General features: G+C 43.5%; 3 protein-coding genes across 3 annotated transcripts; 2 read left to right on the top strand and 1 right to left on the bottom strand.

The window, feature by feature from the left end:
* Positions 1-307: 307 nt before the first annotated feature.
* Positions 308-1,500, top strand: LOC141430846 (mitochondrial import inner membrane translocase subunit Tim22-like). The gene is made up of 3 exons (XM_074091706.1): positions 308-500; positions 670-933; positions 1,387-1,500. The coding sequence occupies exons 1-3, from the start codon at positions 443-445 to the stop codon at positions 1,473-1,475; spliced, it is 411 nt and encodes a 136-aa protein (XP_073947807.1). The 5' UTR covers positions 308-442; the 3' UTR covers positions 1,476-1,500.
* Positions 1,501-4,200: 2,700 nt separating this feature from the next.
* Positions 4,201-8,051, top strand: LOC141431514 (uncharacterized). Its single transcript, XM_074092702.1, has 5 exons — positions 4,201-4,206; positions 4,991-5,203; positions 5,365-5,457; positions 6,283-6,389; positions 7,305-8,051. Exons 1-5 carry the CDS (start codon positions 4,201-4,203, stop codon positions 7,384-7,386), a joined length of 501 nt encoding a protein of 166 aa, XP_073948803.1. The 3' UTR covers positions 7,387-8,051.
* Positions 7,617-13,090, bottom strand: LOC141431513 (uncharacterized). Its single transcript, XM_074092701.1, has 2 exons — positions 11,675-13,090; positions 7,617-7,679 (listed from the first exon to the last, which is right to left on the bottom strand). Exons 1-2 carry the CDS (start codon positions 13,088-13,090, stop codon positions 7,617-7,619), a joined length of 1,479 nt encoding a protein of 492 aa, XP_073948802.1.
* Between the last annotated feature and the right edge of the window lie 5,254 nt (positions 13,091-18,344).

Below are 18,344 nucleotides of genomic sequence, written 5' to 3'. Positions count from 1 at the left end.
ACCTCACAGGCGGCATCGACGCGGTTAAGATAATTGATTTTGAGTGCTGCCAGCAAATTCATGGCTAAAATCACGTTGAATTTTATTATTATTATTAGTTTGAAAAACGTCTTAAAAACGTCAGTCAGTCAGCTGATGACAGATTTTTTTAAGGTTATTTATCGGGCTCCTTACGTAAATAAAGTTTACGCCTTTGTAATATTATTTAAATTAAAAATATCTCTAGTTTCATTCCAATGCTTAGTTAAAAAAAATCAGAAAAAATAATGTCTGAATATACTATTAAACACCACCAGCTGACCCCAATTTGATTAGATTTCATGAAAAAAATGACTACGATTCGCTCGCTAAATATTTGGTTGGAAATAACTACAGATATCGGGAAAATATAATAATACCACCATTTCTGGGCCCTATTGTGATTAAAACTAATGAAGAGAAAATGATTGAAGCCGCCGTTGAAAGCTGCCCGTTCAAATCATTGACCAGTTGTGTTGTTGGTGAGTCAATCAATACATTATATGTAATTTATGTATGAAACAAAACTTTTTCCATTGAAAAATGGGCAAAGGGGTACGGACTGATTTTCACCCTGGCGTTCATATGGCTAAGATGGCCTGATGGAAATGAAGCATTAGCAAGTAAAGTTAACAAACATTACCTTTTCAGGGTATGGTCTTGGTGCTGCGGTTGGTCTCTTCACCTCTTCCCTTATGCCAAATGTGACAGACACAACGGCACAGCAAACACAAACTGCCAGAGAAATTCTTCGAGAAATGAGAACTGCCATGCTGAGCTATGCTAAGAATTTTGCAATGTTGGGAGCCGTATTCTCAGGAGTGGAATGCTGCATAGAGACAGCAAGAGGAAAGTCAGATTGGAAAAATGGAACGTATGCTGGAGGTGTCACAGGCGGTCTAATCGGGTTAAGAGGTATATATCACTTTGGGGTTAAAAAAAATATTATGAAATATGGACCTGATAAGACACCTACTCAAAATTATCGCTCACAACACTGCCATATTGCAGTAATTAATAATCTAGTAATGAATTTTACATATTGTATACCTATGTAATTTTGTTTGTTTTGTTTTTTTTATTTATTAGATTTGGTACAGTCACCAACACCAATATCTGACACAATAAGTGTGCATAAATATCTGATATAACTCTATTTCTAGGGTTGGTATGATGTATTAGATATTTTTGCACACTGCTGTGGCAGATATTAATGCTGGTGACTTTACCAACTATAATGCTATAATTTTTTTGTAGTTATCAAGCTCCTATTATCAGATTAAATTCAGCAAAACATTCTGAATCATACATACTATGTAATCTGTAAAATTACAAATCCTATTTTACAAAATATCTCTTTTGTTTCAGGCGGTCTAAGAGCAGGAGTATTTGGTGCAGCAGGTTTTGCAGCATTCTCAACAGTTATTGATTACTACATGCATCAACGAGGCTCCTGAATAAATCACAAATTGTAGTAGTAAACTGTGTATTTCTTGGGTGACATCTATTTGGCATACTTTTTAATGTCCGAAACTGATTACGCATAACAGATTTAGCATAATTTATTTGCGCCGAATCTTAAACTTGCCGAAATTTAGTTCGGCATAATTCTGTATAAGCTGAATAATGGTTTACCCGATTTTTTTTAGCATAATATTAACATGGCCGAATTTTATTATGCATAATCTTATTTAGCATATATGTAATTTAGCCGAATTTTGATAGGCCGAAATCCTGTCCAAATCTATGTCCGACAGTAAAATTACCTAATGTATACCTAATACATGCCCCCCGCATGTAAAAAACAAACATAATCCTACGAAGGTTTTTGAAAAAAAAATGAATATTTGATACTTGGATAGGCGAAACAGTAAAGGGGGGACGGGGGGCGAAGCAATAAAGAAAACCCAGGTAATGTGATTGCTCATCTATAGGTTAGGTTAATATTTTGTCGGCGCAAAGCGCCTTAACTAGGCGGAATAGGAGCTCCGCGCGTCGACTTCGCCTCAGTCGTTAAATTCATATGAATATTTGCTTTCCAGACATAAAATTGGTGGTAACAATATTTGGAATAAAAATGTTATACAGTTACATTAAGTATGCGAAACTATAACTTTCTGCGTAAGTAATTTTCTGCCTAAACAATATTCGGAATTCACAAATTATGCGTAAAGCCCATTCGGCTTACATTGGTTATGCGTAAAAGAATACTATTATGCGTAGGTAAACAGATTATGCAAAATAGAAGTATGACATGAAAAAATATGCGTAAACAAGGGGGAACCGTATTTCTTTTACATAGATTTAAATGTACCGTTTTTTCCGTTTCTTAAATACAACTATAGTCAAACAATCTTCAAAAAGACCGGCCAAGAGCGTGTCGGACACGCCCAAGACAGGGTTCCGTGGCCATTACGAAAAAATCAAGTAATATTATGTGCGTTATAATAACACAATTAAAACAGTCTTAAAATCTATTACCAGAAAAAGAGCTTATCTTCACGGCACTTACGTCCTTTTGTTGAGAAGCGCAATTTTTCGGCAATAACTCAAAAACGGTATAAGTATCCGATCATGTTGAAACCAATTTTCGTTGAAAGTATTTATTTCCCTACCTTTCCATATTTTTGGACAAACGGTTTACAAGATAGAGCACAATTTTTGCTACTTTGGGAGCGATTCTTTCCGGAAATCTTCACTTAATCAAAAAAGTTTTTGAGAAACCTTACTATCTTTTCAAAAGAGCTGTCGAACTATGTGCAACACGTTGATGCGAGTTGAAAAAAAAATTATTTTTTTTTTCAATTGCTTTTACGTGTATGGAGGACCCCCCCTTATAAATATTTATTTTTGTAATTTAACTACAAAACTAAATAGCGGCTTTGACAAGACATCTGTACTCCAAATTTCATTGATATACATCTTGTAGTTTTCGAGTAAAATGCCTGTGACATACGGACGGACGGACAGACAGACAGACAGACGGACTTGGCGAAACTATAAGGGTTCCGTTTTTTCCATTTTGGCTCCGGAGCCCTAAAAATGCAATCAAAAAAATCAGTTATTAACAGATAAGTTACAAAGATTTATTTTCTTTAAAACTGATGAGGGTTTTCACGTGGTTTTCACAGAGGCGAATTATCGCTACATGGCGTTAGTATTGTGAGGTCGAGTGACACTCTTTCCCGGCACGGATAACACCGACATGGAAATACCGGCCCTGTTTTTTGTGTAAACGCCCATAGAAACTGACAGGAAAAACAGGGCCGGTATTTCCAACGCGGTATTATCCGGGCCGGGAAAGAGTGTCAGAGTGTCACCCGTGAGATCCGTTTGACGTTTGACGTTTACTCGTGATTGGATAAATCTGGATAAATAACTAAATGAGCCAATCTCAAACTCCGCGAAGTGATCTACGATAGATCGCTCCGGTGTCTAGATCCGCTTATAATCCGACTCCTTTTTGACCCGGTTCTTTCGCGATTATTAATTTATCTATGGCCGATGCGGCTTTCGGTCGGTCGACTGGTAGTCAAGATCCGATCCGCAGGGCTACTTCGAAACTCCAAAATCTAAGTTCGTGTCGTGCGGTCTCTCTGGCACTATACTATTCGAGAGCGAGAGGGACGATACGAACTTCGAGTTCGTAGTAGCCATGGATCGACAGCCGACGAGAGCGAAAGCAGCGGACGGAGCGAGTCAGTGTGAGTGAGCGTGACGGCGATCACGAGCGAGGCGAGCCGCTCGATCCAGTCGGAGTTTAGTAACTCCGGATCAATAAGATTTGAAAGGATCATTAACGGATTCGGATCCGCATTGAGGATCTGACTCTTTTGAATCTTCAGATCCGGATTTACCCACCTTTAAAATGAGCCGATTCGCGCTGTCATCGTTCATCCACCATTACCTCTCATATTTCGTTTTCTAGAATTTTTTTACCGTACAACGGCAAAACCTACTAGACACTGGCAAAATTGTCCTCCAAACCATATTTTTCTAAAAAACCAACCAACCAACTAAATGAGCCAATCGCAAGCAAACGTCAAACGGACCTCACGATACTAACGCCATCTAGCGATATTTTGCCTCTGTGAAAACCCTCAGCGGTTTTATTTAAGCGTGAAGAGGTAACAGTCAGAAAGAGTTTCTTTCGCATTTATAATATTAGTTAGTTGGATAAGGATGCAGGCAAACGAGCTAATTGATTAATTAACTATTTCAATGGTAAATGAGGTACTACGAAAATCGAAGTTCGCATCGTACTTACTGTCCCGCCGACGCTTATATATAAAGTACTTAATAAGTACGAGTGAGGTGAGAGGGACGGTACGAGATTCCGGTCTACTGAGTTGAGTCTCGTCATTTGAGCTGAGAGTCGTAATAAAAAGGACTCACAGAACTCGAGTCCTTTCCAACACTAATCTAGCTAAATTATTGTTTCTAGCCTTTTCTAGCTTTAAAGCTCTAAGTTTACAACGACGCTAGCTAGCTTATAAACGACGGAGACGGAGATACAAATCAAAATGATCAAGCAAGCAACTTAATTTTTTATATGTTTGTGATGTTGGTAAACTGTACATGCTACAAAATACGCAGCAGAAATATTTTTTTGTTTGAGTCTGTGGTATCACTGATGTATGTAAAATCGAAGTTCGTATCGTACCATTTGTACCGTCTCTCTTACTCTCGTAAAATAGTATGTGTCAGAGGAACGGAAAGACACAAACCTCGATTTCCGAATTTCATAGTAGCCCCGCTGCGTTGGTGTGTAGTGTAGTGAGTGTAAGTTACACTAACTGTAACGACAAAAAAAAAAAAAAAGAGAAAAACGTTACGGACGAAGCCGTCAAAAGTGATCGCGATTGATTTTGCGTTTCTTTTCAAAAAATGTATTAAGTAGTGGTATTTTTTATATCGCAATAAAAGAGAAAAGTGTTACAGGCCGAGTGAATTGCTGATTATTGTATTGTAGCCCATATTTTTACAATATGAAGGACCCTTTGTCACGGACTCTGCGATCGATTCACCGGCCAGGGAGAGCCTTACAAACATAGACGGATGTTACAATAACAGTTTATTTAAAAACAAATCCTTCGCCAATTCGCGTCGTGCCTTACAGTCGGGCGCTGAAAAGATTTCAAGGACTTTTCGAAGTGTGAGAAACACATTCGGGAACCTGTCACAGGTATAAATGAAAACATCGATGCTTTATTTCTTTCCAATTACCTTAAAAAAATTAACACGGGGCTATTTCTATAGTGACATAATTTTATGAGCTTCCTGTATTTCTTTTTAATTACATAATTATGATTTTCTGGGAAATTTAAAACATGTTTTTTTCTCCAGCATTTTAGGCTAGGTGGCAGGCGTAGGCATCGTCTCGCCGAAAATGGGTCCCCTTGTAGAACGCCGTCGACACCAGTTACCAAGAAAAAGCAGGTTGGTATCACCATTAACATTTTGCATTTTTGTGGCATTTTTTCCTGTTACCATTGAAAGTATTACTTAACCATAAAAATTAAATTTTTGATACAAGCTTTTTTTGCTGACTGTACTTGCATTGTCACCCAAACTACCTACATTTGCATACCAAATTTTCAAGTCAAATGCCTTTAAACATTGAAGAGTTCCGTCCTGCGGCAACGATCCTGGCCGAACTACCAGGATGTCACTGCTAGATTATTCAGATTATTGTAGTCTCGTTCAATTTACATAAGTATTCCAAATTTCAAATCAATCCGACTACTGGAAGTTGGTCAAATTTAACTTGCAAGATTTGATTGCAGACAGACAGACAGACAACGGGACAGGTGAAATGAAATAAATGCTTTTAAAAAGCTGTTGCTCAGGGTTAATTTTTGATAAAAACTAAAGATAATAGTCATAATTTCAAAGCAATTAGAAAACCAACAAGTCAATTTCAATGGCCAATCTTACCCTTCAGGGCTAAAGTAACCCGAGGCTGTATTGTCTAAAGTTTCTGGCGCTCACGATTGCAATCAAGTGACAGTTTTTGTATGCGAAAACTGTCATTTGATTGTGATCATGAGTGTCAAGCATAAGGCAATATGGCCTCCAGTCTTACGGTACAACACTTTCACTTATCTATAAAATATTGCTTGCTTGAAACTTGTGTCTTTATTTTCCATACAGTAGCGAAAATGAAATTGATATGTAGCCATTGTAGGTAATTAGTGTGTCTATGCAGCGGTTAGTGGCAACTGTGTACTAGAAATGTATGAACAATTTTGTTTACTACTGCAGGTACTAGGTAGGAGCCCCGCCAAGTTGTACAGCCCCTTCGGCATTGAGACGCCTCACAGCCGAGACTTTAGGATGTCACCGTACATGCCTGATACACCAGACCATGGGTACGTAAAGTTATCATAGTGTCAATGGATTAAGTTGAGATCTGTGCAAAAGGTGTATTGAGCAGAAAACTTGTATTAAAATATGTATTTTACATTACTTGTATGTATTACTTGATTGTAAAAAAATGTCTGTTTGCCAAAAGGATTTTGTGCCTAAATCATGTTCAGTAATCTTTATTGCTTGCCAGTCTTGTGATGGTTCTCATTTTTGTTAGGCAAACGAGAAAGAGAGATGTAAACATTTTTATGTAGGTATACTTTGGTTGCAACTCCTCAAAGGTAGTCTTGGGCATGTCATAATTAAGTTTTTACTGCACCACACCACTGTTGTTTTTCTTACTAGTATTATAACGCGAAAGTTTGTATGAATGGATGTTTGGATGTTTGTTATTGGGTCAATCAACTTTTTATTGTTTGTTATTCTGTCCCGTTGTCCAAGAGATAACAGTGACTGTTTCTTAAAAAAAACTGCTTTGATATATGTGACTAAATATGCTTAGGAGATAGTCTATAAAATAATGAGCTTGTGACTATGACAAAAATTTATACTCAATGAATTTTAACCACAGAAAACATAGCAACTCGTGATTTTAAAAAGTTGTCCAGGGGACGTAACCATGGCAACGAGGTACAAGAAAAAGTTGATCAACCCTATTCTTTCACGTAAGAACTACTGAACGGTTTTGCATGAAATTTGGCATACAGGTAATAATATATACCCTGGATTAACATATAGGCTACTTTTTATCCCGAAATCATGTATGGTTCCCATGGGGTCAAAGAAGTTTTAAAGTACATACTAATTCTGCGCGAGTAAGTTCCGGACAAAAGCTAGTATACTATATATAGTTAGCACAGCAGACAACCACAGACCAACTATTGAAATCTAATCATTATTTTTATCTATTATTTTAGGTTGTCACCAAAACGGCGTAAAGGCATGACGCATTCCTGGCACATCCTAGCAAAGAAGCGGCCCCGAGCACTGTTCCACTGATGCCTTCATCATTGGTGATTGCACCACGCATAACAAGTTCAAATATACCCCACCGCTTATAATTATGTAAGACTAGCTTTGTATTGTCCGTATTGCAATGGTGCTATATTAGACATGTTTGTTGATGTTCCTGGGATGAATCGCATTATAACTTGAATCTATGAACGGTAAAAAAAAATGGTTCAACTCACCATCCAGAACCAGAAATGGTCCGCCTAATTTTTGTCCCATTATTCCGCGTGGATGCAGAGCGGCACGCCGCGAGGCAGTGCGGGGGGCGCCAACCCACTCGCCTATGAATAGGATCTTCCGAAAAGACTGTTCCTGTCCAAATCGTGAGTGAACCATTTAATTTTGTATTATTTTTCAAATATGTCTCACGAGAAGTTGATTAATATTACACTCATTACACTGTAGGTACACAGCTGCCACAGAAATTCTCGAGCGTGAGTGAAACTGCATGGGTACTAACCATATATTCTAGAGGATTGTGAAATTGATTCCAATTCAAGCTCAGTGCAGTTTGTCAGTTGTATGGAATAGAAAGTACCCAAATTTGTGTGGTTCATAGATTGATTACTTGTTTGTGAAGTGCTTAAAAGATACTGGTGCTAGAATGCTGGATTGTTAAGCAATATAATGTATGTTGGAATACAAGGTGACAGGACTTAGAAGATACAATTTCAACAATGTTCTTCCTCAATGGAAATTCTAGTTTTAGACATAAAGATCCTGGATTGGTAATGTTATTTATCCTGTACTGGACTAAAATGTTTCGAATTTGCCTTATTCTATTGCAATAAGGACATAACTTTTTGTTCGTAAAACTGAATCAACCCTTTGGATGCCACGGTCGATTACAGACGACAAAAAAAAAAAACATCTTTCCACAGGTGCCACGAAATGCCGACATGGTACCTATGGCACGATTTTCAGCTATCGCGTTTTGCCGACCGTGGCGTTCAAAGGGTTAATCGGTTTATACACATAAAATTCAGATGGATTTCTGTTTGCAAATTTTCACCGATTTAATTTATTAACGTCGTCATAATCATCATAATCCTTTATCACTCTCAAATGTAAGTATTATTGTGTAATCCAGTATTAAATACGCCAAAATTACGCTTTTCCTAGTATATTGATACTTGATAGAGTAAGTTTTATACACAATGTTGGAGACTTGATAGATGATCGACACGAGGCAGTCTATGCCAGTAAGTATAATCAACTAGATATGGGTAATCTCGACTCCGAGAAATCATCTGATTCACTAAATCCAGCTCCGTTATCGGAACAGACTCCACTTATCAACTCCGACTCCGCTTATCGACTCCTACTTCGCATATCGACTCAGACTCCTTCATTGATTGAGTCCGGTTCTTTTGAGCGTCTGTAGCGAAGGCTTTTACCATTCCGTTCGAAAAAGTTCCATACCGATTCGTCGTATAGTGACTACTTTGAATCAAATCGGGATTTGTTCCGCGTACTTTGATTTTAGAGCAGCTCGGTATTTCGACACATTTGCATGGACCATGATCACATGACGAAAGTCGACGAGTCGACTCCTGATCATTAATTCATAAAATGAGTAATGACTGCGATAATTTAAAATATTGTACTTTGAATCTTCGGATCATCGGATTTACTAGCGGCATATCGTCTCAGCACCCTAACCTAACCTAACCCAACATATCCGATTCGATGCGGTTAGTTCCGATGGAGTGCCGAAAAGTTCCTCGATGACGTACGGCATAGATGTCGCTGCTTAAGTAGCTAAATAAGAAACAAACAAGCTGAGATATGAGGTGCATAGGAGGAATTCGTGTCTGTATCGTTGTCCAGCGGTGGTGTAGCGGTATAGCACGCGGCACGGAATGCCGAGGACCTGTTTTCGATTCTCAGCGCTGGTCTTATTTTTCTGGTTTTTCTGTGCATCTATATTTCAGTTTGTATTTTCGATACCAACATATCCGATCCGATCCGATCCGATGTGATAAAGGAAAGCTAAAAAAGTAGGCGCTGAATCGCCGATCGCGAGCCGCTCGATCCTATAGGTTGATCGGAGTTAGTAACACCTCGATAACATTAGTAAGGAGCCTATAAGGAATTCAGATCTGAATCTTGAATCTTAGAGTAGGCGCCTAACCTTTCGGTGGTTCGCTTCGTTTTCTACTGCTCTATCCTCCTGGGTCCTCCCTCGCGTACCTTATAAAGGACTAATTAACACTAAGAATAACGGCCGAATGTACTAATATCAAAAGAATAATAATATCCAAAATAACAAAGCAGGTCAAGCACGTCTAGGTCTTAAGCACTAAGTTTGTTAAAAAAAGTCAGGACCCAGGAGGCTTTTATAAAAAGTTGCTCTTAGTGTTCGATCGTCTATCAACGCTATAATACGCTTCGCTATGACAATATTATAGGCTGCTATTATGTAAGATGTTTCGCGACGAGGCTAGAGTTAGGAGGCATATTGAAGCTGTTTGTACAATCCGTTATATTTTTAGGATTAAGTACGTTTTACTTTTAAGTATTTATAATTTATTTTTTGATATTTATTCATGAATGTAGAACTTGTAATGTGGGTTTCTATTACAGACTAGTTGGCGCTAGTGGCGTAAGGTTTGACATTCGCTTCGCGTCACGTTTGTGATTGGTTATTATTAAATGAGCCAATCGGAAGCCAGACTGTATGTAACGTCAATCGAACCTCACTAACGCCCTCTAGCGATATATCGTAAGGATTAATCGCTAAGCGTTTCAACCGCTGTATATAAACCAACTTGGCATCTTAGTACTTCAGGAGTGTAATAAATAACTATTTATTGTACATAAAACAAATGATTAATATCATCAACAGTTAACAAGAGAAAATGTACAAAGGCGAACTTACCCCTTAATTAAAGGATCTTCCAGTTAACCTTTGAAGATTTGGATTAGACATTACAATGTAGAGATAAAAGAACCGAAAAAATTAATAATATCGGCGGTTGAACTGCTGCGCCCAAATGACTCCATGGACCACCACACCACCATGGACACTATGGTAGACTATAAGGTATGGCATAGAGGCTTTGACTCTAAAAAAAATATTAGTAATATTTGTTCACACTTAGTTTTTTAAAATTTTTACTGGTTATAAATCAGTTATTGATAGCTAGTTGATTATGTGTTGTGAATTTATTATTATATCAATTTAAGGAAGGTGGAAAAATCTCAATTTGCATTAACTTATACTTATTTTATTTTAAAGAAGTGAATTGTATTGTAAGGATCATTGGCTCATGCACTATTACAAAGTTCTATGTATTTTTTTTAATGTGTTCAAAATTGAACTTTATGCAAGATATTAAGGTTCCGTGAGCCGGCACTTCGAATTTTCTAGATTTTCACCGAATGGCGATCGTACTTTAAGTAGGTATTTGTATTACCCATGTATGACCTAATAATGCGTATTATTTTATATACATATTGTACTAAATATACGATCTTTTTTTTACACATTTGTTTTACTATTTTAATCATTCCTTCTAATTTATGATTTCGTTCGTCGCTAGCCGGCAGTTCTAGGCGTGATTTGCAGGAAAAATAAGAGTAATATTTTTTTCCAAGTTACTCATTTCGGCAACAACCACACCCTTTATTCCAGGATTCATCACAATTACCAGACTACTGTTCTCAAAGTAGGTATTTAATACTGAATTACCTGAACTGTTTCTGTTAGGTGACAATATTTTTTTAAGTAAAACTTACCACTTATTGTCTCATTTATTTAGATTCTTTGACGGCTAATATTAAAAAAAACTGGCAAGTACGAGTCGGGACTCGCGCACAAAGGGTTCCGTACGATTATCTATACATTAGAAAATAAACATGTTGGTTGTATGGGAGCCCCTTAAATATATATTTTATTTTAATTACATATTTATTTTTAAAGTGAATATAAGACCATTATTAAATATAAATCTGAATAGTTCAAGCATCTACCTGTTGCTTATTAATATAGATAGAGCAAGAAAATCTCGTTTGTGTATGGGAGCCCCGTTAAATATTTATTTTATTCGGTTATTAGTATTGTTGTTATAGCGCACAGCAAGGCTACTACGAGCTCGTAACTCGAAGTTCGTGTCGTGCGGTTCCTCTCGCTGTCGTATTATAGGTATAGGTATAGGTATTAGCGGGCTGTTTTCCGCAACTCGACGTCTAAGTGCGCCTATTTTGCGTGATTAGGCTGTAGGCACTATTCATGCCAGCCTAGCTCCTGGAGGAAGCCTAGCAGACCCTTCACGTTGCCGGCGACTTCCTGCAGTGACCCCGGTGATCCGAGGTGTAGTGCCCTGTAGTTCGCCACACCAGAGCATTCCAGAAGGATGTGAGTGGCTGTCTCTTCTGCCTCCATGCATGCTCTGCACAGGGGGCTGTCTGTAACACCTAGATTATGTAAGTGCTTGTTTAGTAAAGCATGACCAGTAAGAGCACCGACCAGCAGTCGGAGTTGATCCCTCCTAAGTCCGCGAAGCTTGCGGGACAATCCGGGGTTGATCGTCGGGAGGGCTTCTCTGGTTTGCCTGCATGTATCTAGGTTCGTCCAATATTGTTGGTGCATTACCTTGGTGTTGTGTCGCAGTTTGCCGCGCAGCCATCCAAAGGGCAGAGGTAGAATGGGTTCGGGACCGAAGACCTTCATGTCCGAACCCCCTCTAGCCAATCGGTCGGCCGCGTCGTTACCTCGCGATCCACTGTGTCCTTTTATCCATTGTAGTGTTATGGTGTTTGTCTCACTTACCAACGTCAGAGCTCGATGGCACTCGTAGATTAGCCCTGATGTCATTGTGTCGCTCTGCAGGGCTTGCAAGACCGATTTGCTGTCAGAAAGTATACGGATAGGAAAATCCTGTACCTTCCTGGAGTCAATCGCTGCAGTTGCCATTATGATTCCCATACATTCCGCTTGGAAGACGGTATTATGGGCTCCTAGTGGCTTTGATATGTTGATATTCAGGTCCTCTGAGTGTGTTCCAGAGCCTGTACCAGTTGATGTCTTTGACCCGTCCGTGAAGATCCTTAGCTCTTTCAAGTTGAGTCCTTCCCCCGGGTCTTCGTGTAGTTGTATCTTGTATTTTTTATCGAATACGTACTGTTTGGGTATCCTGTCGGTGACCGCCTCAAAGAGTGGTTCCCTGTGTACCAGTTCATCAAGCAGTTTGGCGTGTGGAACACTTACGCTTTTCCATAGGTTTAGCTTTTTTAGTCTAACCGCCGTCGCTCCCGCCTCCTGTTGGATAAACAGATGCAGCGGCGGCAGGCCAAGCAAAGCTTCCAGGGCCGCAGTCGGAGTCGTCCTCATACAGCCCGTGGTTGCCATGCAAGCCAGCCTCTGGAATCGTTGTAGCTTTGCTTCGACGGTGATTAGTTTGGTTCGTGGCCACCAAACCACTGCACCGTAGCTGATTATAGGTCTGATGACTGACTGGTATAGCCATAGAGTGACCTTGGGTGATAAACCCCATTGCTTACCTACCATTCTACGGCACTGCCAGAAAGCCACCGTGGCCTTGTCGATCTTATTGTTGAGATGGTTACTCCAGTTCAATTTGCTATCCAGTATTACTCCTAGATACTTTACCTCCGAACTGAACTGTAGTTCCGTGTTGAACAGTCTGGGGGGGTTATAGTTGCCCAGCAGTCGTTTGTTTGTGAACATTACCTGTTCTGTCTTCTTGGGGTTGACAGTTAGTTCGTTTTCGATGCACCATCGTTCCACGATCCGTATTGCCTGCTGTGACGTCACACACAGTGCTGCTGACTCTACCGCTTATTAATATAGCAATATCGTCAGCGTACCCGATCGTGTAGTAATGGTGTTGGTTAAGTCTGGTTATGAGGTCATTTACTACCATGTTCCACAGTAGTGGTGACAACACCCTCCTTGTGGACATCCTCTGGCTACCAGTGCATGTTGTGTCTCAGATGAGTTGAGTCTGATGATTCTTTTGCTGAGCATGTTACCTATCCATTCGACCATGACCGGATTCACTCTGTGTCTTGTCAGGGCCGAAGTGATGCTGCTGAAGTTGGTCTTATCGAAGGCTCCTTCAATGTCGATGAAGGTGCCGAGGCACATTGATTTATTTTCAATGGCCTCTTCTATTCTGCTGACCACTGCATGTAGAGCTGACTCTGTTGATTTACCTTGGCTATACGCATGCTGGTGTGAGTGTAGACGTATTGTAGCTAGGGCATGTTCTCTCAGATCCCGGTCACAGAGCCTCTCCATAGTCTTCAGCAAGAACGAGGTGAGACTAATGGGTCTGTGTGCCTTGGGTTCGGAGTAGTCGCTTTTCCCAGGTTTCGGGATGAATATTACCTTTACCTCCCTCCACCGTTTCGGTATGTATCTATGAGCTAAACACGCTGTGAAAACGGTGGTGAGCCTTTGGATCAGTCGATGTCCTCCCCACTTCAGGAGTGCCGGGAAGATCTCATCCAGGCCTGGGGATTTAAAGGAGTCGAAGCTACTAATTGCCCATTTAACCTTTGATGGGCTAATTACCTCGAGTGCTTGTTGCCAGTGCTCCTCGGTTGTAACTGTCTCCTCCTCGGACCAGTGGACTGAGCGCATGATGTGGCAGCCTGGAAAGTGTGTCTGTACCAGTACGCGCTCTGTTTCCTCTGGTGTGCCGGTGAAGGTGTTATCTGGCTTTTTTAGGGAGCCCCCTACCTGATTGGTTTGGTTTGCTAGGACTTTTCTTACCCTGTTGGCCTGTACGCAGGTCTCTATGCTGCTGCAGAATTTGCGCCACGATTCGGTACTTCTGTACCTTAGTCGTTTTTTGTATCTGGACTTGGCTTCCTTGTAGTTGTCCCAGTCCAGATCCGCGCATGTATTCATTGCTCTGTTTAATAGTTGTCTTACCTTTTTCCTGAGCCTTTCCAGTTCAGGACCCCACCATTTCACCTTGTTGTTGGTGCTCTCTGACGGGGTTGATAAAGGACATGCAGCGTGGTAGGAGTCTGTGATACTATCAGTCAGTATATCTACCTGTTTTTCTATCTGTCCCGTCCCCACGAGTCTGTCTGGGCACGACCGCTCCCCGAGCAGCTGATCCAGTCTATTGGCGTAAAGCACGCGGTTGGTTTTGCGTGGGTTACGCTTTGGGGAAACAGGGACTGTAACTACCTGCATGTCGAAGCGGATCCATCTATGATCAGAACATGATATCTCCTTGGACACATGCCAGTTAGAGATGGTTCCTGATGCCGCTTCTGTAGCCAGTGTTAGGTCGATGATCGTTCTGCTACGTCTATTCACAAAAGTGGGTTCCGATCCCACATTCATGATATTCAGATTCGTGGTCATCAGGTATTCAACAAGAAGCTTACCTCTCTCGTTTGTAACTTGCATCCCCCAGAGGACGTGGTGTGCGTTGGAGTCAGTGGCAATGATGAGCTGCAATCCGACCTCTTCGCAGTAGGTTACCAGCCTCGTCATGTCGTGTGGCGGTGGTGCATCAGCCTCTGGCATGTAGACTGAGGCGACGACCACCTCTGGCAGGCTGTGATCTTGCGCTCTATGCACTTTAATAGCGCACAGATCTCTAGAACAGAAACTCGTTAGAGCATGCGCATGTATGTTCTTGGAGATGTAGATGCAGGCCCGTGGATTATCCGGGCCCGTGTATGTGACTATCTTACCTCCTGCACTTCGGAGTCCGCATACGATGCCATTCCTGACCCACGGCTCCTGGATCAGGGCAATGGCTGTTGGGTTGACCTCCAACCATTTCCGCATCTGAGCCGTTGCGGTCACACTGTGGTGGAGGTTGGCTTGTATGAGGTTACAGATTGGGGGATTTGGGTTCGCCATCTGACGACAGCACCTCCATCTCCTCCCAATCTGACCCCCCAAGGGCCAGGTTGCCTAGGCCCGCAGCGCAAGAGCCTCCCTCCGAACCCAGAAGCAGCTCCTCCTCGTCCTCTGCTTCATGGGTCGGCTTCAGGGGGCTCGACTGCGCTTGTGGAGGAGGCTTAGGGTCAGCCGGGTGTTCCCTTGGCTTCATTCCCTTCGCCTGTTTGGAGCCGGTGGCTTCCTGTTTGGAGCCGGTGGCTTCCTCCTCGTGGCCCGTGTCCGTTGGCAGGTGCTCGGTAAATTTACCTTTCGGACCCTGAAATTTCACGTACACCGACCCTAGCATGTAGCAGAGTCGGCGCTCCCGTTCAATCAGGGTCTGCACCACGTCCTCCGGAGCACTGAAGATGAGGAACGTGTCCCCCTCTTGCCGGTCCACTTTATGGAGGAGCCAGCTGTCCACCCTTGCCCACTTGTTTTGGTAGCGCAGTGCGCGTCCCACCTTCCAGATGTCCGGCTGGTCACCCGGTAGCAGGACGCCACAGCGAACCATCCGGACTAGGTCGCACTGACGTTTTACCATCAGTCCAGTACCAGTGGACAAAGTAAACCCCGCAATTGTTTTTGTGAGCCACTCAACTGTTTCGTGGTCCTCACACCACAATTTCAGGGCGCGTTGGCAAGGATTGGTTTCCCCCTAAACTGGGGGTCCCCACTCCAGTCGATGCCTGTTTCTTGCACTGCCTGCTCGAGCAACTGCTCCTGCAGGCGTGCCTGTATTTCTGCAGAGGCCTGCGCAGTCAGGGGCTCACCGGTCGCGGCTGTTACCGCAACCAGTAGCTCCGACCGCACCGCCTCCGCGTACGAGGCTTCAGCTCCTTCCTCAAGCCTCGGCTTCTTGGACCCGCCTCTTGGCGACTGTGTGTCGTCATGGCGGTTCCTTTTAGCCGTAGCCTGAGTCGGACCTTTAGCCCGGCTTTGCTCTGACCTTGCGTCTCGTTGCGTTGGCCTCGACCGGCTACCTGGTTGCCCTGGCTGCCTGCCGCTCCCTTCGCAAACTTGACGTTCCCTTTATTTTGGGGTTTTTCTTGGCAAGAGCTGTTGCCTCGCGCTTAGCAGCTTTCGCCGCTTTCGCCCGCTCCTTTTGACGCTGGCGCTGCTTCTTGCTCTTGCGCTTGGGCGCAGGACCGCTTCCAGCTTGGGAGGTTCCCGCACCACTAGCGCTTCCCACCGCCTTGCCGGACTTGCCTTTGCCCCGGCGGTGGTCAACAAGAGTCCACGCCTCGTCAAAATGTTTAAGGTCGGCAGCTCCTCCGTCGTCGATCCACTAGCCTCAGGTTGCCCTGTTGCCGCGGAGACGTCAGGAGTCGCTCCCGCCTTTGGCTTTGCACCTCCCTGAGGTGGCGCTGGGCCTGTATGGTCGCTCGCAGTCGACGTGGTCGGCTTCGGTCCAGCTGGTTTCCCAGCCTTCCTTGACCGACCACGGACTTACGTGGCTTGGTGTGTGGCGGTCCCACCTTAGCAGCACCGCCCCCATGGGTGTGTGTGCTTGCGGAGGCCAAGGTCGACATCGCTGCCTTGGCTCCGCGTGTGAAGGAGGGTAGTTCCACGATTGTGGCCCGCCCTCCCGTTGTTTGTGTTGTCGGTTAGGTTCCGCTTGCGCAGACCCTAAAGACGTGTGAGTGGATGGACCCGCTTTCGCGGTTCCGCCCACCTGTAAGGTACCGTCAGGTTTCCCATCTGGTCCCTGGGTTATGGACCTTTTTTGTTCCATAGTTGGGTTTTTTGCTTCATCCGCCGCGCTCCCTACCCTCCATGGAGCCCGCAACATTGGGGATGTCGTGTACGACACCGGGGCTACGCAGCAGATATAGACGGTGCAGGTTAGGTTCCTTGCGCGACATCGGGAACTACAGATGACGGCTGATGATCGTGATCCATCCCAACCACCAGTGGTTCCGCCACCCTTGTTCCGTCAGCATGGCCGGTTCCCTTGCCCTCCCGGAGGACCCCCCCGTCTCGCCAGCGTAATGCACCCAGCTCATCCGTGCAGTTACGCGTGTCCATTTCCCCGCAGTGGCTAGCTGCGAGGCTACCGTTTAGCCTGAAATCCAGACCAAAGAGGGCGTGTTGTCTCCCGAGGTAACCCCGACCCCGTTCGACTCAACCCCCCAGGACTCCTTCATCCCTGCGCACGGCGATCAACTGCGCAGGACACACGCAGGTAGGCAGTGTTAAATCCACCGGGTCACCTACTATACCCGGCAGATGGCCTGTCATACTTAGCTACTGCGGTCCGGGGTAGATGGTATTATGCGACGCCCGTTACCGACCACAGTATTACCAGGGTGCGCGACCCACTCATTAGGTGATTACGGAGTGGGTTCGCCCCCAAGCCCGTACGTCGGCGAGCTGGGGGCGACGTGGACGCGTATAACAGACTTGACAGGAACGAGCCAATAGCTCAGCGCCGCATACCCAAGCGTACTCATTCCGCCCTACACCCCCGCTGTCGTATTAAATAGTATAAGTGTCAGCAGGGCTACTACGAAACTCGAAGTTCGCGTCGTGCGGTCCCTCTGACACTTATACTATTTAATACGACAGCGAGAGGGACCGCACCGCACGACACGAACTTCGAGTTAAGAGTTTCGTAGTAGCCCTGCTGGTGACGGACAGCGGAGTCTTAGTGATAGGGTCCCGTTTTTACGCTTTGGGTACGGAACCCCAAAAAAAAGTAAAACCACAAGTTTACGTAATTTGCTTTATTTCAAAACAGTCCCGGCTTCTTATCTTTGACTGATTGTGACCACTAAAGGTTCGAACTTAACTCAAATGGTAACATTCCTTCGGAAATATCTGTGTAACCCACTATACGCGATACCTGATTCTGTACTTCTGCGTAGAGGTGGGTAAATCCGGATCTGAAGATTCAAAAGAGTCAGATCCTCAAGCGATTCCGAATCCCTTAATGACTCCTTTCAAATCTTATTGACTCCGGAGTTACTAACTCCGACTGGATCGAGCGGCTCGCCTCGCTCGTGATCGCCGTCACGCTCACTCACACTGACTCGCTCCGTCCGTCTGCTTTCGCTCTCGCTCGGCTCGG

This window comes from Choristoneura fumiferana, chromosome 9, assembly GCF_025370935.1.
Source record: "Choristoneura fumiferana chromosome 9, NRCan_CFum_1, whole genome shotgun sequence".
In the NCBI taxonomy this organism is placed as follows: domain Eukaryota; kingdom Metazoa; phylum Arthropoda; class Insecta; order Lepidoptera; family Tortricidae; genus Choristoneura; species Choristoneura fumiferana.
The sequence above is the reverse complement of the archived record's forward strand: the minus strand, read 5'-3'. Positions and strand labels throughout refer to the sequence as shown.

Excerpts from the sequence above, each read along its gene's own strand:
- LOC141430846 (XM_074091706.1), top strand. The coding sequence starts at position 443 with ATGATTGAAGCCGCCGTTGAAAGCTGCCCGTTCAAATCATTGACCAGT. Across the intron at positions 501-669 it reads ATTGACCAGTTGTGTTGTTG|GGTATGGTCTTGGTGCTGCG; the intron begins GTGAGTCAATCA and ends TTACCTTTTCAG. Across the intron at positions 934-1,386 it reads CGGTCTAATCGGGTTAAGAG|GCGGTCTAAGAGCAGGAGTA; the intron begins GTATATATCACT and ends CTTTTGTTTCAG.
- LOC141431514 (XM_074092702.1), top strand. Across the intron at positions 5,204-5,364 it reads CATTCGGGAACCTGTCACAG|CATTTTAGGCTAGGTGGCAG; the intron begins GTATAAATGAAA and ends TTTTTTCTCCAG. Across the intron at positions 6,390-7,304 it reads CCTGATACACCAGACCATGG|GTTGTCACCAAAACGGCGTA; the intron begins GTACGTAAAGTT and ends CTATTATTTTAG.
- LOC141431513 (XM_074092701.1), bottom strand. The coding sequence starts at position 13,090 with ATGTTCACAAACAAACGACTGCTGGGCAACTATAACCCCCCCAGACTG. Across the intron at positions 7,680-11,674 it reads TGCAGGAAGTCGCCGGCAAC|GCGAGTGGGTTGGCGCCCCC; the intron begins GTGAAGGGTCTG and ends TCCTATTCATAG.